Source organism: Lolium perenne, chromosome 4 (genome assembly GCF_019359855.2).
Source record: "Lolium perenne isolate Kyuss_39 chromosome 4, Kyuss_2.0, whole genome shotgun sequence".
In the NCBI taxonomy this organism is placed as follows: domain Eukaryota; kingdom Viridiplantae; phylum Streptophyta; class Magnoliopsida; order Poales; family Poaceae; genus Lolium; species Lolium perenne.
In genome coordinates, this window is record NC_067247.2 from 53,236,915 (window position 1) to 53,259,380 (window position 22,466).

Here is a 22,466-nt window from a genome sequence, read left to right on the forward strand (position 1 = left end):
TGAACAAATTTGTTTAAGTTATAAAATATGTCTCGCATATAAGATATTTGGAAGACATGGGGTTGGCGGAAAAAAAAACCTTTGCAAGACGGAAATATTGGGATTTTTTATATTATTATATACATAAGTTTCACAAACTTTGGAGACTTGGGAGTTTCGCCGGCAAATGTGATGTCTAGGTGTGACATATAGAGCCAAGGCGAGCATCGTGGAACGCTTTGCTAGCCTTCATTAACCAAAAAAATTCTACAAAATAAATATAAATACTTCCACCGTTTCTAAAAGAGGTGCTCAACTTTGTCTATATACGGATGTATATAGACATGTTTTAGTTATATGCATATCTATATCTAGAAAAGTTTGAGCAACTCTTTTTTGGCGCGGAGGGAGTACGATACTCCCGTTCCGGTCGAATCTTACGTATTGTTGTACTAGTCAACTTCCTCTCCCGCGTGGCTTATACATTTTCGTGTACAAAAAGATGTTATCAACGGGATCTTTGGTGCAACGCGCGAGATATTCTTCTAGCAATATCAATATAAGAGCCATATTAATTTAGCATGGTTGTGTCCGTAGGCATATTTGTCTTTTAAACTCATGCTATTGAAGTGTTTTTTTACCCATAGCCTTAATTACAAGATGGAGGGTTCACTAACCCCATCTAGGCACCCACCTCCTGAACCTATATTACTATCTCGATTAACCCTCCATATATATACTGTTTCATTCATTACTCCATTCTTTGGAATTATAAGGCGAGATGATCTATTCGCTAAAATGAAGAGAGTCTATAACTCCTAATTAATTAATGCATGTGCACACCAATATTATCAGAGGCATGAAAGAAGAGATAGAAAAAAGTGCAGCTATGGAGAGAGGACAATAAATGAGAATGACCTTACAATCCCTAACATTCTAAAAAAATGGCATGTCCTTATATATAACCCCAAACGGAGGGAGTACATGCTCAAGCTACTTATTCTTCTTATGTAGTCCGAATTGCATGCTTACACTACTATTTATTCTCAACTTAGAGATGCTTTCCATCAATCCGCATTAGTAAAAAAAAAAGAGACGACAAGAACCATGACATATGGTCTTGCTATCAAGCAAGTGGTGATGAATTTTGTGAATGAAGGGCATCCGGAGAAATAATTTTAGCAAACCCTTCATACCAGTTAGCGGTAGACTCCAGACCTGACTAAAGTTGGTTTCGGCTACATCCCTTAAAGCTAGCAAATATACCTTCAAGTCCTTGCAAAGAGAAAGAGATACTTTCTAACTTAACTTACCTAGTGACTGTTTTTATTCGAAATTGGTTTTAAGCAGTATCCACTTAAAAGAGCATGACTTTCTCGTACGAAGTTTGTATTCAACGTATAACCAGTTGAGTTGTTCAAAAAACACGTGCATCTTAATGATTTCACAAAAAATCAAGGTAGGGCAGACGTCTGCCTTGCCATACTGAGAGCTTCGCTCTTGCTGGCACGGAAAACAAGGGAATTTTTTTCTTCGTGCACATATCTACAATTCGGTAGTTCCTATAGGGCTACCGATTCGGTAGTTCCCGTGGAGCTTGTCGTCTAGTGCTTTAAGGTTGGCTCCGATGCCCCCATTGCTTGCTAGTTCACGAAAAAATGAATCTTTCTCAGCTCACTTTGTTTACCTGCCACCTTGCAAGGTACCCTGAAAATTGTGTTCCCCTCAAAAAAAAAAGTTGCTACATATCATCATAAAAATCGAAAATTTTCTTTGGGCTGCTGGGCTGCTGGGCTGCTTCGGTGATTGTGTTGGGCTGGGTTTTTCTTTTGAGGGAAAGGGTGGTCTGGGCCTTGGCCTGGGCAGCTGCCTTGTCTGGCAGAAGGTGAAGTTTGCAGATCACGCACCAGACACGACCCGGACTTCCCAGACGCCTCTCCCGGAGATCCTCTCCAGCACCAGCCAGCCACCTCCTTTCTCCGACGACCGGCTGCCACTCCATCCGGCCGCGCCGCCGCACCCACCCCCCGCGCTCTTCGTCCCGGGCCTCGGCAGATCTACGCCGGCGGCGACCGTCCCTAGCCATGGTGAGTACCTTGTCCTCACCTTCCTCTAGATCCTCGCGGCGACGCCAGAAACAGTGGGATCTTGCCCTTCGTACGGATCCCGGATCACGGAAAATCCGTCATCGATTTTGGAATCAGCAAGCTATTTGCAGCGAATTTAGCGCAACTTCCCGAACCACTGGATCATCTGAACGATGTTAAGGACCCAGGAGTGTTAATGTATTTTGACACCATTCCTAGGATCATCAATTTCATCACGATTTTTGGTCTCCATGCGGATTTGGTCAGCCACTTCCCACCGAATCTGCGCCTAAGGCCAAATCCATTTCGATCGCTGGGTTTGTGCTGTTGCCGTTTCTAGATTTCAATTCGGATCTCTGTTGAAGTGCTATGTTTTTCATTATGACAATGGTTACTTCTAGGATTCTTGGCGGTCATATTAAAGGCATCTCTCCATGTTTCTAGCTTATATTTTTCCAGTTTGGAATAACCATCATCTGGACATTTGTTTTGATAAATCGTCCTTTGTGTCGTGGTCTAAGAAAACTGCACATCTTAGGATTTCAGTGGAATTTGACGGCTGTGACCCAGTCTTCAGTTACAACCATGAAAGGCCCTATTCGTGATTGTGTGGTGGATGAGGGGGTTGTTCGCATCCGTTCAGTTGTAAATCATCAGTAGTGTTGTTTCCTGAAAGAGTGATGCAATATAAGTGAAAAATCTAAAAAGGGTAGTTTTTCAAGATGAAGAGTTCTAAGCTTTACTACTGTATGTTATTACTTTGAAATATTAAATTACATCAGTTGCTAAAATTTGTCTTCTTTTTATTCTGCATCATCACAGATCAATTTCGTGCTCTTGATCAGCCGCCAGGGCAAGGTGAGGCTCACCAAGTGGTACTCGCCTTACACCCAGAAGGAGAGGACCAAGGTCAGCATGCTAACTGCTTTATGTGGCACACCTTGAATATCATTTTGGCTGTTTCTGTGCTCTTGCATTGTCTGTTTATCTTTGAGGTAGGACATTTGCAAGGTCAGTTGATGTGTGCCAAAGAAGAGTTTGGTACTTAGCTGTGTTTGCGCAAGTGTATGGTATTAGTACGAGGGAATCGTGGTGGATGCTCCTTGTAACTAGTTGCAGCTTTTATACTGTCTGTATAATTTGTTCCGGGCTCCATCTTAAGCTAGCATTTCTGTTGCTGCCAAGTCTATAGTAATAAACATTATGATTCTAGCTGTCTGATGATTTAATGCATTTTTGGGTGTTTTCTAGCCTCCTGGCCTCCTGGGTGCCATTGTTTTTTTTGCATTCTATGAAAGCTTGTTAAGTATTACAGGTGGCCATGCAGAAAGAAAGCTTTTACATTTAGTCCTCCTGAGCTGGCACTGCCAACTACATATTTTTTTGTTGGCAATAAGTATTGTACTGGTTATCTTATTTTTATATACCCTGCTCATTTGTAAAGGTCATTCGTGAGCTTAGTGGACTCATTCTTACTCGAGGACCAAAACTCTGCAACTTTGTCGAGTGGAGAGGTTACAAGGTTGTGTACAGAAGGTATCTTTTTAGGCATAGGGAATGCCATTGAGTTTATATTGTTTGCGTAACTGCTTATATGGTTTTACAAGATTCTCTTGTTGGCTAGTTATGTTTCTGTTTATGATTATGGTGGCCAGGTATGCGAGCCTGTATTTCTGCATGTGCATTGATGCTGATGACAATGAGCTTGAGGTCCTTGAAATTATCCATCATTTTGTCGAGATACTCGACCGCTATTTTGGCAGTGTAAGTCCTGCCCTGCGAATATTCTTATGAATTATCATTTATTTGTTTAATTTACTGTCGTTTGAGTGTTTTTCCTGATTTCTGTAGGTATGCGAGCTGGATTTGATCTTCAATTTTCATAAGGTAACCTCTTCAACAGATGTTGAAATGTTGAAACTGATGATACATGAGTACTGGAGTTATGGGAAACTGTTTGCAGGGTTATGTCATTTTAACGACTCAGGTTAATCAGTATCAATTTTCAAATTTGCAGGCCTATTATGTTCTGGATGAGATCCTTATTGCTGGGGAGCTTCAGGAATCTAGCAAGAAGAATGTCGCAAGACTAATTGCTGCACAGGTATGCTAACTGCCGGCTAACATATAACTCATCTCGTTGATTTATAAAGGGCGTAAGACTTTGGTATTAGAATCTGTCTATTTAGTTTGGTCTTCAGTCTATAGTGGATACTTCTCTTATGTTAGTAGAGGCCATTTTTGTGCTTAAATATTTGGACAAGCAACATCAACATCTAAGGACTAATTTGATACCACCTAAATACATTGTGTTTCCAGGACATTAAAAAAAAAATGCAGAGCTTGTGCTGCACTGCTATTCAGAACTTAATTTTCTCATAACAATTCGCTTCCCAACTTGTGCAGGATTCATTGGTAGAGGCGGCTAAAGAGGAGGCTAGCTCCATAAGTAACATCATTGCCCAGGCTACGAAGTAAAAAAAAAAAATCTTTGCCTTAATGTCCTTGCCCCTTTGTCCTTTTGTGTTTGTTTATGTTGGTAAATTTGATGTAATAGCTTATCTGCTATGTTCATGTTCCCAAAGAAACACGACTTGCCTGATTCTAAAGCATTCAGAATCTGTGAGATGTAACCAAAGCCCTGGATGTACCTACAATGTATGTGTTCCGTTGCAACCAAATTTGGGTTCTTCAATTCCAAGATAAAACTATCGTGAAAGATTGCTCACCTGCAGTGTTTTAGTAGAATTTAAGAACAACATTTGTAAATTCATTATGGTACTGCATTTCCTTGTGTTTGATCACTGTGGTTGTTGGACCTTCCAGAAATAAATAAGAAGGTTATCCATATTACTGCTCTAGTATCTCAGCTGTCTTCGACTTCATGTACGTTGGCCTTGGCGTCTTCCCTTCTTGCTTGATAGTATCCACATGCTAGAATCCAATCCCCCAAAGTCCGTGTCGATCCTAGGTTTGCCATGAGTGAGAACTGCCTGTTATTTGATTGCAACCAAGATAACCAGTTTTGGGGTTGGAAGGTATCAGGATGCAGGAAAACAGAACCGATCTTTGACAAAGGTAGAGAGTTCTCGCCGTCCCCTGCATGTTTGTCATGCTATCTCGAGTTCTCGACCAAGTTTTCTAGGACGGAAAGAAGGGGCAGAGCCAGCCCATCAATGGATCATGTCCAAATCTTCTTGCAGCAGTCTCTACTAACACAATGGCGCTACTAATTACCTAACACGGTGTGTATGAGTGTATCACAGCCCACTAATACAGATTCGCCGGACATACCCAGGTGGCCGCCCGGCGCTGCACGGAGGTGGATCTGCCACTAAGCTGGTTTATTCAAACCTTATAAATAGATATTAGATAAGAATAGTTTGAAGAGCGAAGCAATGCGTTCTTAGAAAATATACGCAAGAAAGGCAAATTTCTTACAAAAAGAAAATACCTCTGTTTTGACCAACATTGTTTTTTCGCGGAGGCTGCAGATAATTGGGTATAAGGATACAAATTTGTTTTTACATAGTACACACATCTGTATATGTACCGGTATATGTGTATTTTTCAGAATTTTTTGAGTTCCCAATAAAATATTATTTAATGTTTCAAATATAGGGCTACCAATAGAGAGGGTTCAGTTTGATTTTTCAGTCAGTTTGCCCGCTTCCAAAGATCTTGGTGCTCCGATCATTCCAAATGCATCAAGCAAATTCTATGATGAATCTGAATAGTTGCGTGGCAACGCTACCATTTTAAAGACCTATACATTAGACTATATATAGTGTAGTTCATTGACACGAAGACCACACCATCAATATTTTTTAGTAAAGGAGGTTAAATAAAAGGTATCATTGGGCAAACAATAACTACGAGGGATAGCGCATGCATGTTCTCCCTGAACATGAAAGCCCCTTCTCACACCCACTCTGCAATACCATATGACCTAACCATAGCAATGCATTCCAATTACCACATGGCTTTCACTAATTCATACCAGCTTCATTATCTGGAACACCTCACCGCCCCACGAGCATATGCCTATATATACGTTCCCTTCCCTTCGCTTTCTCACGATTCACAATTGTGTGCAGACTGCAGATATGAGGTGGTGAAGTACTTGCATGAATAGTAATCACAAAACAAGAAAAATCTTTGAAAATAGTTGAGGAAAAATCTATCGACAGGAAATTGAACACTAAAAAAAGGATCCCACAGGAAATTGAACAAACTAGCCAAGAGTTTTGGGAATGCAAGACATCAGGAGGCCTTCTACAAGGGTAGTACTCGCCTGATGTGCATCGTGATAGTGTGTGACACAATGATGTTAGAATAGACAAACTGTATACGTATCGTATACGTATAGGACTTGTAATTGTACCCATATATAATGAAAAGAACCCTACCCGACGAGGCACGTCGGGACGCACAATTACTTTCTTTCATGGTATCAAGAGCCGCGACCTGACCTAGGGTTTTCGTCGCCGCCGCCGACTTTCGCTTCCGCGCTCCGCCGCCGCAGCTCGTCGCTGCCATGATGGCTTCCGGGTCGTCCGCCGACATCACGGCGCCGACCTCGTCCTCTTCCTCCGCGGGGCTCCCCGTCCCGCCCGCGTCTGCTGCCGTGCCGCCCCCTGCCTCGACCTTGGGCGCCGGCCATGGCGCGGTCCCTCCGGCGTGCCTCCGCCCGCGCTGCCGGCCGTCGTGCTGCCTGCGTCTGCTGCCGCGCCGCCCCCTGCCTCGACCTTGGGCGTCGACCTTGGCGTGCTGCCGATCGCGCGAAGCCCTGCTGCAGCTGCCACGGACGGCACCACGTTGCCTTCAGCAACGATGGATGCTATCTTCTCAGATGCATCGATCTACTCTGACGTCATTGCTGCGTCCGTGCGCCAGCAGCAATACCCGGGATACAACTATCACCCGATGGCAGGGTATTCTCCCCAGGGCACGTACCCTCTTGCCCTTGGGTTTCCGCGGGCGCCGCCGCTGTCTCATGCCGGCCCGTCGTCACTGCCGTACACTGGCCCGATGCCCTACAGCGCGGCGTCGTCCGGTTTTCCGCCCCAGCACCAGCCGCTGCCATCTTACGGCGCCGGACCGTTCAACCATACTGCGCTTCCCAGCATTGTCACCATCGCTCCGGCCATCACCATTAAGCTGACCAGCGATAACTACATGTTCTGGCGTGCTCAGGTTGGTCCGCTGCTCCGCAGCCATATGTTGATGGGCTATGTTGATGGATCCTTCGTCTGCCCCGACGCTCAGGTCGTCGTCAGCCACGCCGGCGGCCTACACCCTCAGCCGAACCCGGCGCATCAACACTGGATTCAGCAGGACCAGGCAATCCTCTCGGGTTTCGTCTCTTCAATGACTGAGGGTGTCTTGGGTATGATCATGTTCGCCGGTACTTCTCGCGAGGCTTGGGAGACCTTGAGTGGCGCTTTTGCGTCGACGTCAATTGCTCGTGCCTCGGCTCTCAGGCAAGAGATGGCTGACTTGAAGAAGGACAACAAGACTATCAATGTCTACTTCCATCAGATGAAGGCACTCTCGGACTCGTTGACTAGTATTGGGATGCCTCTCCGCGATGATGAGTTTATCTCTTCTCTCCTCGCCGGCCTCGGTGAAGAGTATGATGCCCTGTTCGAGGTGGTTAATGCTCGCACCACTCCTATGCAGATTCGTGACCTGTTCTCGCAGCTCCAGGCTACTGAGCAGCGCAAGCTGGCGCAACGCCGCACTCACGGAGGTGTTGCTCACTATCCGGCGGCGCACGCCGCTGCCTCCACTCCCGCCGGACCTGTCGCTGCATGGACTGCTCGTGGCAGCCCCCGGCCCTCTGCTCCACCGCCCAAGACGGCGCCCCCTCCCACGACCCCTAAGTCGACTGCTGGGCGTGGCAGTGTCGTCTGTCAGCTCTGTGGAGTCCCTCGTCACACTGCTTCTCGGTGCTACAAGCGGTTTAACCGTGACTTTCTCGGCATCGGCAATGATGGGCGCGACACCGAGAAGCAACTCTCCATGGCGATGACTGCCTCCCATGGATCCTCCTCTGGCGCTCCTCAGGTTGCAGACCCGGCATGGTATGCAGATTCTGGCGCCACTCATCACATTACTCATGAGCTGGACAAGCTTACCTCCCGTGAGCCCTACCACGGCACCGACCAGGTTCACACAGCCAATGGTTCAGGTATGCGCATTCATAATATTGGTCATGCTACTTTACCTACTCCATCCTCTAGGTCTCTAGCCCTTAATCGTGTCCTCCATGTTCCTAAAGCAACCCGTAATTTGTTATCTATGAGTAAACTTTCCTCTGATAATAATGTATTCATTGAACTTCATCCTCATGATCTTTTTGTTAAGGACCGGGACACGCGGGCACCCATTCTTAGAGGTCGTTGCAGTGGTGGTCTCTATGAGATTAAAGCTCCTATCATCAAGCAAGCACTTAGCAGCGTCAAGGTGTCTCGTGATATGTGGCATCGTCGTCTAGGACATCCAGCATTACAAGTCGTTCAACATGTTCTTCGTAGTCATGAATTACCATCCATCCATGAGTCCAATAAGATTGAGTCAGTTTGTGATGCCTGTCAGCAAGGGAAGAGTCATCAGTTACCCTTCTCCTTGTCTACTCGTGTAACAAAGTTTCCATTAGAGATTATTTATTCCGATGTATGGGGTCCTGCCCAAACCTCTGTTAGTGGACATCGTTTTTATGTCAGTTTTGTTGATGCTTATAGTCGTTTCACTTGGCTCTACTTACTTAAGCGTAAATCTGATGTCTATGACGTGTTTCTTCAGTTTCAGAATCATGTTGAACGCCTGTTAAGTCGCAAGATTATTCATGTCCAAACTGACTGGGGGGGTGAGTATGAGAAACTTCACCCCTTCTTTCATAATTTGGGCATCTCACACCGTGTGTCTTGTCCTCACACTCACCAACAAAATGGCACTGCCGAGCGTAAGCACCGTCACATTGTTGAGACTGGTCTTACCTTGCTTGCTCATGGGTCTGTCCCCTTATGCTACTGGAGTGATGCTTTTGCTACTGCCTGTTTTCTCATCAACAGGCTCCCTAGTCGCACAATCGATATGAAAACTCCTCTTGAGCGTCTTCTCAAGGAAACACCGGACTACACCTTTTTTAAGGTGTTTGGTTGTGCTTGTTGGCCTCATCTTCGACCATATAATGATCATAAACTTGAGTTTCGATCTAAGAAGTGTGTGTTTTTGGGCTATAGTTCTCTTCATAAAGGATACAAATGTCTCCATGTTCCCTCCAATCGAGTCTATATATCTAGAGATGTCATCTTTGACGAGAATGTTTTTCCCTTTGTCAATTTGCCCAATTCACATACACTACCACCTATATCGGAGTCGTCTTTACTTTCAGCTGACCAATTTATGGATGATGCACATGCCTCGCCGTTGCTTGCTAACCATGGTGCAGGTACTGGACGAGGAGGTCGATTGGAAATTTTAATCCCGCACGCGCTGCCACGGGACGTCGATAAAACTGCTCCGGTTATGCATGGCTTGCAGCCCATGCATGGCTCTCCCTCGGGCTGTGTGCAGCCATGCAATGCAGCAGCCCCAGCTAGCTCCGCCTCGGGCTGCAGTGCGCCATGCACCAGCTTGGCTGGAGACTCAGCCGGTTCTGCCTCTAGCTGCATGCCTGCATGTGCAGACACACACAGAACCGAGCCTGCACTGGATGCTGCTGCTCCGTGCATGTCTCCTGCTGGATCCCTGGACGCGATGGAGAAACCAGACGCGCCGCACGCGACGCGCACGATCGCTGTTCCTGGCATGTCCTCTGATGGGTCCCTCGACGCAGCGTGCACACCAGCGCGTACTCCTGCTTCCCGCGCGTCGAACGTGTCCGCTGATGATGGCCTGTTGTCCCCTGCTGCTCCGACGCCTGTGTCCCCAGTCTCCCGGACAGCGACACCGCTCGCCTCCTCGCCAGCGACAGCTACTTCCTCGCCCGAAATTGCACCGCCTGTTTCGTCTGCTGCTCCTGTTCCCCCGCCGACTGGTCCAGTGACACGCCTGCGTCGAGGTATTCAACAGCCTAAGAAGCGCACTGACGGTACAGTTGCTTGGAACTGCATTCTTCAGGCTTATTCTGCGTCGAAGCATACTCAGGAACCCCGGGATTATAAAGAAGCTTTGCGTATTCCGCACTGGCGTGATGCTATGGAGGCGGAGTTTTCAGCTCTACAGGATACTGGCACTTGGCGACTAGTTCCTCCTATTCCTGGTGTTAATTTGATTGATTCCAGATGGATTTTTAAAGTCAAGCTTCATGCTGATGGCTCTATTGAGCGGTACAAGGCCCGTTTGGTTGCTAAGGGATATAAACAGCGCTATGGTCTGGACTATGATGAGACTTTCAGCCCTGTGGTGAAACCTGCTACCATTCGGTTATTACTTGGTATGGCTCTCTCTCACCGCTGGTACCTTCGTCAGCTCGACATTCAGAATGCCTTTCTCCATGGTTATCTGGATGAGGAGGTTTACATGAGGCAACCTCCTGGCTTTGTTGATTCTTCTCGGCCGGATCATTACTGCCGACTGGTCAAATCACTATATGGACTGAAGCAGGCTCCTCGTGCTTGGCATGCTCGTCTCAGTTCCGTCCTTGGCTCCTTGGGCTTCTCTCCGTCAGTGGCAGACACGTCTTTGTTCATTCTTCGTCGCCCGGATGTGACCATCTTCCTATTGATTTATGTTGATGATATCATTGTTCTCAGCTCCTTGGAAGGTGCTATTCCCAGATTGATTGGCAAGCTCCGGTCTGAATTTTCTGTGAAGGATCTTGGTGCTCTCCATTATTTTCTAGGTATTGAAGTGTCATCATCTTCAGCTGGTCATCTTCTTCTTCAGCAGCGTAAGTATGCCTTAGAGCTTCTTGCACGCGCTGGTATGTTGAAGTGTGCTCCTGTGACTACTCCTATGGCATCTTCTGAACGTCTGTGCAGCTCGGATGGTGATGCGCTTTCTCCTGAGGAGGCCACTCAGTATCGCAGTATTGTTGGAGGTCTTCAGTATCTCACAGTGACACGGCCGGATTTATCTTTTGTGGTTAACAAGGTCTGCCAATTCCTTCATGAGCCTCGTACACCTCATTGGTCTGCTGTCAAGCGGATCCTCCGCTATGTGAGTCACACTATTCATTATGGCTTGCATTTTCGGTCCTCTCCCTCCACACTACTGTCGGCTTTCTCTGATGCTGACTGGGCTGGCAATATGGATGATCGGCGATCCACCGGGGGATATGCTATATTCTATGGAGGAAATTTGATTGCCTGGAGTGCACGGAAACAGTCTACTGTCTCGAGATCGAGCACTGAGTCTGAGTATAAAGCTCTTGCTGATGCTACAGCTGAGCTTGTTTGGGTCCAATCCTTATTGAGAGAGCTTGGTGTGATCCAACATCGACCTCCAGTCTTGTGGTGTGACAACATTGGTGCAATTTATTTGTCATCCAATCCAGTTTTTCATGCGAGGACGAAGCATATTGAGGTGGATTTTCACTTTGTTCGTGAGCGTGTGTCTCGGAAGCAACTTCAGATTCGGTTTATCTCGTCTAAAGATCAAGTTGCTGATATCTTTACTAAACCACTCCCTTTACCTTTGTATGAGCATTGTAAGCGCAATCTCAACCTTTCATTAGTTGAGATTGAGGGAGGGTGTTAGAATAGACAAACTGTATACGTATCGTATACGTATAGGACTTGTAATTGTACCCATATATAATGAAAAGAACCCTACCCGACGAGGCACGTCGGGACGCACAATTACTTTCTTTCAAATGATTGACCAAAGCCCGTACGCCCAAGTTAAGAATCAGCAGCTCTTGCGCATGAGCACGCCCTGGATTGGCCACTGCTAACAGCCCCTGAGCACGTCCATGTCCGGAACCCTTCTACCATACCTGTTGGTGAGGTACTGATTGCTTGAGGACTACCTGGTTAGCTACTACTACCAATATAAGGAAGATGGTACCGGCGACATGTTGGCGAGGAAATCTGCTGCCACTGTTCTCCCCGTTGCTGCAGTCTGTGTGCACTTCTTCCTTCCAATCCTCGAATGAATCGCGTAATCTGGCTAAGAAATTTTCTTGTGCTTGGAAACAACATCAACCGTCTATTGTAGGGGCATCCAACGGTGTAAATTGGATGGTACCAGCAGACACCACCCAGCCAATAGCGAGCGGACATGGGGAGGTACGTACCAAGCATCAAGGAGAACATTAGTAATTTAAACCAGCATCAACATTAATCCAGTGTCGGCATCTCCCGTCCCAATGGAAGACGATCACGCTCCCACAAGACCAGCTCGAGCGCTCTGTCGTCCAATTTGAAAATGGTCATGAACTGCGATGCGAGCTGTTGTTGCACGGTTACTTATCGGCGGGCTAAAATTCTACATTTCCATGATGATTAGTTAAGAGCATAGGACTTCAGATATTAAAATATGTATGTTCAGAATGAGTGATTTGTAAGTACAATGTGTATTTTCCTTTGCAACTGAATTCATAATATTCCAACCTAAAACTACCGTGAAGATTGCTTACACGTAGTCTATTTAGTGGTAATCAAAGATATTTTTGTTGATTATTTTGTGCCTTTTTTGATAAATGATAATTTATTAATATGAAGATAATATCAAATTCTCGGAAGCATTCTTTGTGGCCACCATGATTTTTTTTTTGAAACATGAAGGAGAACAGCATGTCATACATTAACAAGAATAAGGAAAGCCCCAGCGGGAAAAATACATGACTTGACCAGCCTCCTGTATGCTGGACTTGTTGTTCAGAGGCAGACGCCTTCTCAAAGAATTAGACAACAACAAAAAACCAGAACAGGGAGAAAACATAGTCACATTAAGCCGACGAAGACTGGACCTACAAATTGGAGAGACAACCTACAACCTGTGACTAGGCACCAGTGGCGGAGCTTGGGAGAAAATGCAGGGTGACGAAATGCAAAATACGAGGATTTGGGGGGGGGCAAAAGTCTAAAAACATTTCTTCCAAGCTGCTCCAGAAAAGGATCCCTTGATAGTTTGCTAAAAAGCTGGGGGGGGGGGGGGGGGGCGGTGGCCCCATGGCTTACACTAAGCTACCCCCCTTTAACTCCAGCCACAAAATGCAGAATTGTCCATAGCACTCCAAATAATGTTGACAACCGCACATCCAACGAATAAATGTTGGGTGTTCTCTTCCGCGGAATTGTAGAAGACACACTTGTCGTTATGAGCCAGTCCTCTCTTTTGGCTAGGCGATCAGCGGTCCAAGTGCTTCCACGAGCGAATATCCGACTGGCGATCTAGCATCGTAAAGGTGCCTAGGAACTCCATTGCTTCCGTAGGCTCTCGTCTGGCCGCGCCAGCATAATGGGCAAGGTATACTTACTTAGCCAAGTAGTTCCCTTTTGATTCCCACAACCAAATCCACTCATCAGACTAATTTGATAACTGAATATTTCTTGACTCTTCCAACAGAGCAATATCTTAGTGAAATCTTGGATCATCAACAGTTTTATAATATCAACCATCCAAGCCCCATATGGTAAAGCTTTAGCAACAACTATTCTCGCTTTGATATCTCGGTTAATGAGTTGGAAAATGGTAGGAGCCACCTCCTCAACCTTCTTCTTATTCAACCACTTATCCAACTATAAGAAACACCTTTCTCTGGTACCTACAGAAACTCCCGATGCCGCATTGAAGATCTATTGGACATGATCACCAACAAGTGAGGCCAGGGTACTCCACGGTTTCTCTGTAGCTCATAAGCTCCATGTCCATCTCACAAAATGGCTACAATCATAAAGTTAAGATCCATGATGCCTAAAGCCCCTAATGGTTTCAGCCTACAGACAATGCTCCGGTTCACTAGGCACCTCCCTCCGCTTACTTCATCCATTTCTTTCCATAAAAAGGCTCTCCTGATTTTATCTATGAACTTGATAACCCGTGGGGTGGATATTTTTTCGGTAAAGGGAATTTTATTGCTTAAAAGGTTTAAGGATTACACCCGTCATATGCATAACTGAGATGTACACATATGTACACATCCGCACAAACATCCTTCATCCATAGATACAAAGGGTAAAATAGAAAAGGCACAATACACGTGATCAACTCAGAATCATGATGAACACCTATGGGGGTGGAGGTCCAGTCCGCAGATTAAGCTGCTAGTACGTGAATTTTACATTACCAATATAGTGACTTATATGATTCATGTTGAATGATATTTTCCATGATCCATCATTATTTATACCTTTTTAGTTGATTCAGGGGACTTTCCTACAAAATCTCTTTTATTGGTATTTAATTTTTGGAAGGCAGAAAACCTCTGTACACCTAAAAATAAGAGGAAAAAAATACTTGATTAGTTTTTCACCAAGAGAAAGACCGTGAATCAAAGAAGCATGAGAGGGGAGCCACGAGGCCCGAAAGAGACCAGGTGGCGGGCCCCCTCGAGCGTCGTCTTGGCCCTTTTTTTAATAGATTCTTCCGTCTCACAAACAAAACCTACGCCATATTTCCCCCAAGATTTACAGAGGTGGCAGAAGTCCTCTCCTACCCCGGAAGAGGGCAGATCCTACAGCACCGGAGCCACCGGTAAGGGGAAATCGACGCCATCGTCATCACAACTTCTCCTTGGCATAAGGGGAGGCCTCTCCATCAACATCTCCATCAGAACCATCATCATCATCTCCATATCCAAGATCCACCTCGAGCCCCTCATAGTTTGTGACTGATTGAACCACCTATATTGTTTAAGTGCTTTTTGCATGTTTATGATTGGCAACTTGTCTTTATTTGTTTAGGATATTATATTTTCATATTGTGTTGTAATCTAGAAGCCACTGGTCTTTATCATGTTTGTCACTTGTGAGTAGATCCCCATGTTTCTGGATGAATTGGCTATAATTTCCATATTATATGCAATGAGTATTTGATCAAGTTTATATCTTTTATGTGGTTTCATGATGGTTTTATGCGAACACCAAATACATAATACTTCACCTATATGCACTTTGATGTAATGATGAGGGTTGGAACGGACGGAATGACATAAATCTTCTTTCAATACTTTGAGTTGCCTTAGATAAATTTATGTCGGGGGCCAATGAACTAACTGACAAAAATGGCTCTAGAACCCATCATAAAGGATGTATTTGCTCATATGTATGGCTGCACCTAATTTAGGCTCCGCCCTAAAGGAATGAAAGTTGACAAGACATTCACCATATTGTAAGTAAATCCATGCCATCCCTGCGAACCCTTGTCACACACACACGCACGCGCGCACACACATTTACTTCTTGGTATTTACTTTCAGCACTTTATTTATTGCAAACTACAAACTCAAAACACCAAAATCATTGCACTCTTTTATTCTTTTACTTGCCAAACTTACTAATCAATACCTTCAGTTCCTCGTGGGTTCGACAACATTTCTTATTAAAAAGTACTATAATTGATCTCCTGCACTTGGGAGCCATCCACTGCCATCCATGCTGAGAAAATACTTCCCTCATTGTTTCCTCTATCCGTTTAGATACATCCATAAATAGGTCGCGATTGTCTGCATGCTAAAGAGATGACCATGAATGGAACAAAGCAGTGCATCGATAGATACCATGCGAGAGAGAACAATATTTATCATTAAATACCTTGTCATTTCCAAAAACCTAGAGCGATCAAATAATGTCAAGCAATCCCATCGTAATAAGTATTTTAAACCTGTGATCCACCCCATTTAACTAGTTACCGAATATATTGGCAACACTGCATGGTGGGTATAAGGTAGAACTTATTTGGCTGACTGACCATATATATCTAGCAAACTGGTTCTGGAAAAATAAGTGTTTGATAGTCCCATCGTGATGACAAAAAAACACTTTTTTACTTCTGTGCCAATTACATTTTGCAAGATTTTTAGCGCTATCTTTATTTTGCATTTTTAATCATCTGGCACGTGAAGCATCAAAACACTATACATTGATCCCGCAGAGAGTTTTCCACTCTTATGTAGATTCCAACGAAACTCGTCAATCCCGTGCGTTAACTTGAGAACATATCTAGTACTACTAGGTCTATGGGTGCTATCAATTTTGGACGTTTGATCTGAGTGCAGTGGACAAGATTAGTCATAACTATAGTCTGCCACCAACCATATGTTCAGATTGGTCTCTCCACCTTTTTCTATTGCTACACACGGTTCATCCATGATGTCTTTCTCTCCCCGCTAGTCTCCAAATCAAAGCTAACTACTAGGGTACAGAAGCAACTAAAATAAAAGCCACGATATTTAGAGCATTTCTAGCCACGCTTCCTCCAAATGTATTTGGGCACGCCGAACATTTTTTCGCTCCTAGCCGCGTGTCTCAAAGGCCATTTCTGTCCGACGTCCAATACGATGTTCGACGCCTCGAGCCCGTCCTCAGTCCACAGGGGACGCTCCGGGCATACCGGACACAACGGGAAGCGAGGCGGGGAGTGGCGGGCCCGATGCGTCAGCGACACATGAACGAAGCGTCGCAAATTTGCCTTAGTGGCGACGGAGTGGCAGACGAGACGTCTCATCGGCGCTGCGCAGCCTCCACGCGTCATCGGCGCTCGCACGCCACTGCGTGTTCCCGCGCTTTCTTCCCGCCGCTTCTAGCCTCTTCCCGCCTCTTCTGGCGACGTCAGCGTCTTTAAAAGGCCTCCCTCGCTCAATGGTAGCCACGACAGCCGTCGACACCCCTTTCTCCGCCGCAAGCACATCCCTCGTCGCATACACACCACCTACGCAATGATGAACCGCGCCGGCGCCAGCCAGTTCCCTCGACCACCACCTCCACCACCTCTAGCACCGCATGAGTTTGACATCGATCCAGAAGCTGCGGAGAATGAAGCGTGGGAGGAGGCGGTGCTGGCGGACACCATAGTGGTGTTCGACGATGCCACGACGGAAGAGGCACGGTGGCGCCGGGCGGAGGAGATGGGCGAGCGGTGGCATGCAGAGCGGAAGCGCCTACGCATGGAGAGGGAGCTCCAGTACCGTGAGCGGCGGGAGGCGATTGAGCAGCGGCGGTGGGAGGTGCTAGAGCGTCAGCGGCGGGAGGCGCTCGAGCAGCAGCTGCGGGAGGAGACGGCGGCAGCGGAGGCGGCCTTGGTGGCGGAGGCGGATGCGTTGGTGGCAGCGCAAATGGAGGAGGAGGACGAGGACGACGGTGAGGCGGAGGCGGCGGAGGAGGACGATGACGACGATGACTTCGACTGTTCCGACGACGACAGGTCGGACCCGGACGAGGCGGCGGATCAGCAACGAGCGCTGATCAAGTAGTTCGAGTCGTAGAAGAAGGTGCAGGACGACGCCCGTGCCCGCGAAGACGAGTAGATTCGCCGTGCCGTCGAACTCTCCCTCCAGGCGGCGCAACAGGGGAGGGCAGGCGATGACACGCTGATCGAGCACCAGCGTCTTCTCGTCATGCTTCATAGGGAGAGGCGGCATGCGGCGCAGGAGCTGCGACGGAGGGGAGGCGACGACGGGGTGGGGCCGTCGAACGTACCGCCGGGCGGCTAGTATGTTAGAGTTAGATAAAATCTAGCTGTTTTCATTCAAACTTGTAAAACTAGATGATGCCCCGTGCGTTGCTGCGGAAATATCTGCTACAAAAAGCTAAAACATATGCTTCAAAATAACTTTGTTGAGGTTTTACAAAAAATTCTAGGCTTTAATTGAAGTGTGAATTAAAACATGAAAATGTAAGATAAATAATTATTTAATTCATGTTCAACAGGAACAAATTATATTATAAGAAATTACACTGAAATATTATTTTCATTTGTACTCGGAGGCAAAACTGTGTTGTATATACGAAGGAAGAAAATAAAGGTTGTACATGAGATGACGAGAATCAGAAACAAGAATTCACTATTCCAATTTCTTTGTAACTAAATTACCAACTAATCTACCACTACCAATATTGTACCAGTACAGTGGATTAAAAGCTCGGAGAAGTGGAGAAAAAGCGAGTTCATAAATTACAGGATCAGCATTAAAAAATAACAATAGTGGTGACATATTGGAGTTTGGATTTTGAATTCCGAGCCCCCTAGGGGAAAAAATCAGCTCGGGAGCCAAAACCTTGTGGAGAACAGATCTAAAAATAAAATACTTGGAGAACTGATCTCATACAAAGCGAGTTCATAAATTCCAGGACAAACATTAAGAATGAACAATAGAAATATGTAATATTGGAGAAATTTGAAAGAGGCCCCCTATGTCCCTGGACAATCAACCGAGATTTTTAATATGCACTCTTGATAAAATAAGAGTAACATGATGTACATAATATATGATTTCACTGTATCACCCACATTAAATAAACAGTGTGACTCTCTGAAATCTCTGCTTCAAAGGAGTTGTGCAAAATATCAGCCAATAGAGCGCTCAGTATTCTGCAAACCTAGCACCCTATCAGAAAACAATATCGTACTAACCGTATTCTGTAGGTAATTATCTTTCCTAGGTATTATCTTTCTCAGTTTTTGAGGTCTAATTTAGCGCTCTGTTGAGAGAACTGCACATAACAAAAGAACACGTTAGTTTAATACAAATCAAACCGAGATGTGGAGAATTACTCGTGGGTTATCTTTCTCGGTTTTTGAGGTCTAATTTAGCGCTCTGTAGAGAGAACTGCACATAACAAAAGAACACGTCAGTTTAATACAAATAAAACCGAGATGTGGAGAATTACTCGTGGGTTGAAGTTGCAGGAGGATGTTTGTACGGCAGAAGAAGGGCATGAAGGCTGTCTGTCATCCATTACTGTTATAAAAGCGACAAGCAAATAACGAATAACGAAACAAGAACACACGCAGGGGACACAAGATTTAACGTGGAAAACCCCTTCCAACACAGAAAGGGAAAAAACCACGGGCGCCAGCCAGCAAAACTTCACTATATCGGGAGGTGTTTACAAACGGCGTGGGTTATCTTATAATCTGATAAATCCTAGCCGGCGGCTTACAAGATGTATATATAGGCGGTGCCAACGATTCGGCCCAAGCCTCCGGCGACGGGCCTCGCTCCGCTCGTCAGAAGTTAGCCTCCCTTTAGTATATGAATTTGGATCACAATACAACAAACTCCACCTTGAGACAAATTCCATCTTGTAGCATGAACTTCAACAATCTCCTGAACAACAAAGGAAAAACACTTGCTGGCGCCAACAGCCACTTGGGCTAAACAGTTATACCAACCAAGCTTGAGCAAAGCTCAAACTTGGAAACAGGAACTGGCTTTGTCATCATATCAGCAGGATTATCATGAGTACTTATCTTGCATACCTTCAGTTTACCTTGAGCAACAATGTCGCGAATATAATGGTACTTGATATCAATGTGCTTTGTCCTCTCATGGAACATTTGATCTTTAGTAAGGTATATTGCACTTTGACTGTCAGAAAACAAGTTAATGCAAGAATCATCTCCACAAAGCTCAGCATACAAACCTTTCAACCAAACAGACTCTTTACCAGCTTCATTAATTGCTATATATTCTGCTTCGGTCGTAGATTGGGCAACAACAGATTGTAACGTTGCCTTCCAACTCACAGCACATCCACCAACAGTGAACACATAACCTGTGAGGGATCTTCTCTTATCCAAATCGGCAGCAAAATCTGAATCCACATAGCCTACGAGTCCCTCACCGGTCTTGCCAAACTTCAAGCAAGCTTTAGATGTGCCACGAAGGTACCTGAAAATCCACTGAACAGCTCTCCAATGTTCTTTACCAGGATCAGCTAGGTATCGACTAACCAAACTCATAGCATATGATAAATCAGGACGAGAACAAACCATGGCATACATCAAGGAACCAACAGCACTAGAATATGGAACTCGAGACATGTACTCAATATCTTCATCAGTACTAGGACATTGCAATGCTGACAATTTGAAGTGAGAAGCAATTGGTGTACTAACAGGCTTTGCATCATGCATATTAAAACGATGAAGAACTTTCTGAATGTAATTTTGCTGACTAAGAAATAACACACTAGATTTTCTGTCTCTTGTAATTTCCATACCTAGTATTTTCTTAGCAGCACCAAGATCCTTCATCTCAAACTCACTACTTAACTGTGACTTTAAAGTAGTGATCTCTTTCTTGCTCTTGGCAGCAATCAACATATCATCAACATATAACAGCAAGTATATTGGTGATCCATTAACAAACTTGATATAAACACAACTATCATACTTAGATCTCTTAAACTCATGTGCAAGCATAAATGAATCAAACCTTTTATACCACTGTCTTGGAGACTGTTTCAAACCATAAAGGGACCTCTTCAACTTGCAAACAAGATCCTCCTTACCAGGCACAACAAAACCTTCAGGCTGGTCCATGTATATCTCCTCCTCAAGCTCACCATGCAGAAAAGTAGTTTTTACATCTAGCTGCTCAAGCTCAAGATCACGCATAGCCACAATACCAAAGAATGCACGAATGGAACTATGCTTCACAACCGGAGAGAATACATCATTATAATCAATACCTGGAATTTGGCTAAAACCTTTTGCTACTAACCTTGCCTTATACCTCGGAGGCTCATTAGGAGACAAACCTTCATTTCTTTTAAATATCCACTTACAGCGGACAGCCTTCTTTTGTTTAGGCAAGGGCACAACATCCCATGTGCCATTCTTGTCAAGCGATTGCATCTCCTCTTGCATAGCAGAAATCCACTTCACGCGGTCAACGGATGCAACGGCCTCAGTATATGTAGCAGGTTCAGTATCATGCTCCACCTGTTCAGCACAACTCAAAGCATGATGAACAAGATTACATTCTTCAATTAAACGAGGGCGTGGACCTTTGTTACGCCTCGGTCTATTAGCAGCAATGGAACTATTTGTTTGCTGCAAAACAGGTGGTGAGTGCTGAACAACAATGTTATCAATTTCAGCAACATCATTTTCTTTCTCCTCCACGTGCTCCACCTGCACGCTAATCCTCTGTTGTTCATCATCAGACTTATCAGAAAAATCAACAGCATCAGTAACATCTGTAGATGAACTCTTATAAAACATAACAGCCTCATTAAAGACAACATTCCTGCTATGCAAAACTTTCTTAGTTTCAGGATTCCATAACTTGTATGCCTTAACTCCTGAACCATAACCAAGAAACACACACTTAACAACCCTAGGCTCTAGCTTTCCATTATCAACATGAGCATAAGCAGTGCAACCGAAAACTCTCAACTGTGACTAATCAGCAGGTGAACCAGACCATACCTCAATAGGAGTTTTCTTATCAAGCGGAATACAAGGTGACCTGTTTTTCAAGTAACAGGCGGTGGAGGCTGCTTCAGCCCAGAAACGTCTATGCATACCAGCATTAGACAACATGCAGCGAGCCTTGGAGATGATGGTTCTGTTCATCCTCTCCGCCACACCATTCTGCTGAGGAGTATATGGGATGGTGTGGTGCCTGACAATGCCTTCGTCGCTGCAATAATTATTGAAAACAGTAGAACAAAACTTCATGCCATTGTCGATTTAAGCAATTTAACTTTCTTTCTGTTAGCTTCTCTACCATAACTTTCCACTTTCTAAAAGCATCAAACACATCAGATTTATGTTTCAGAAAGAAAGGCCACACTTTTCTGGAGTAATCATCTATGATAGTAAGCATGTAATTTGCACCACCAAGAGAAGTCTTGCGGGAAGGTCCCCACACATCAGCATGTACATAATCTAAAATCCCTTTAGTGGTATGAACAGAAGCATTGAATTTAACTCTTTTATGCTTACCAAAAATGCGGTTTCACGTAACTCAAACTTACTCAAATTGCAGCCATCTAGCAGGTCTCCTGTGCAATTCTGCCATGCCATGTTCACTCATATGTCCAAGACGCATATGCCACAGATTAGTTTTACCAGGTTTATCAGGAATAACAGCAGCAGCAATACCAGACAAAGTGCTACCTCTAAGAACATATAACTTTGCAGAATTCATATCACCAATCATGTGAACGAGAGAACCTTTTGATACCTTCAGAACTCCGCGAGAACCGGAGTGTTTGTACCCGTCAACATCAAGTGTACTGAGAGAGAGCAAATTTCTGGCCATGCCGGTATGTGTCTCACATCTCGTCGAGTGCGTGTCATGCCATCATGCATCTTGATCTGAACGGAGCCAATGCCCACGATCTCACGTGGGTTGTTATCTCCCATACGCACAATATCTCCACTCGCACAAACTCATAAGAACTGAACCAGTCTTTGTTACAAATATGAAACGAACATGCGTAATCAAGGATCCACTCATCATTACCAGAAACACAACCAGCAAACACAACTAGG

The 22,466-nt window shown here is 45.0% G+C and overlaps 1 protein-coding gene across 1 annotated transcript; it reads left to right on the plus strand.

The window, feature by feature from the left end:
* The first annotated feature begins 1,875 nt into the window (after positions 1-1,875).
* Positions 1,876-4,852, plus strand: LOC127292550 (AP-1 complex subunit sigma-1). Its single transcript, XM_051321971.2, has 7 exons — positions 1,876-2,066; positions 2,889-2,975; positions 3,511-3,602; positions 3,722-3,830; positions 3,918-3,953; positions 4,084-4,170; positions 4,473-4,852. The coding sequence occupies exons 1-7, from the start codon at positions 2,064-2,066 to the stop codon at positions 4,542-4,544; spliced, it is 486 nt and encodes a 161-aa protein (XP_051177931.1). The 5' UTR covers positions 1,876-2,063; the 3' UTR covers positions 4,545-4,852.
* Positions 4,853-22,466: the final 17,614 nt, after the last annotated feature.

What these genes read in the sequence shown, in the direction of transcription:
- LOC127292550 (XM_051321971.2), top strand. An exon ending in TACAAGGTTGTGTACAGAAG is followed by an intron (nt 3,603 to 3,721) that starts GTATCTTTTTAG and finishes TATGGTGGCCAG; the next exon opens with GTATGCGAGCCTGTATTTCT. An exon ending in TCGACCGCTATTTTGGCAGT is followed by an intron (nt 3,831 to 3,917) that starts GTAAGTCCTGCC and finishes TGATTTCTGTAG; the next exon opens with GTATGCGAGCTGGATTTGAT.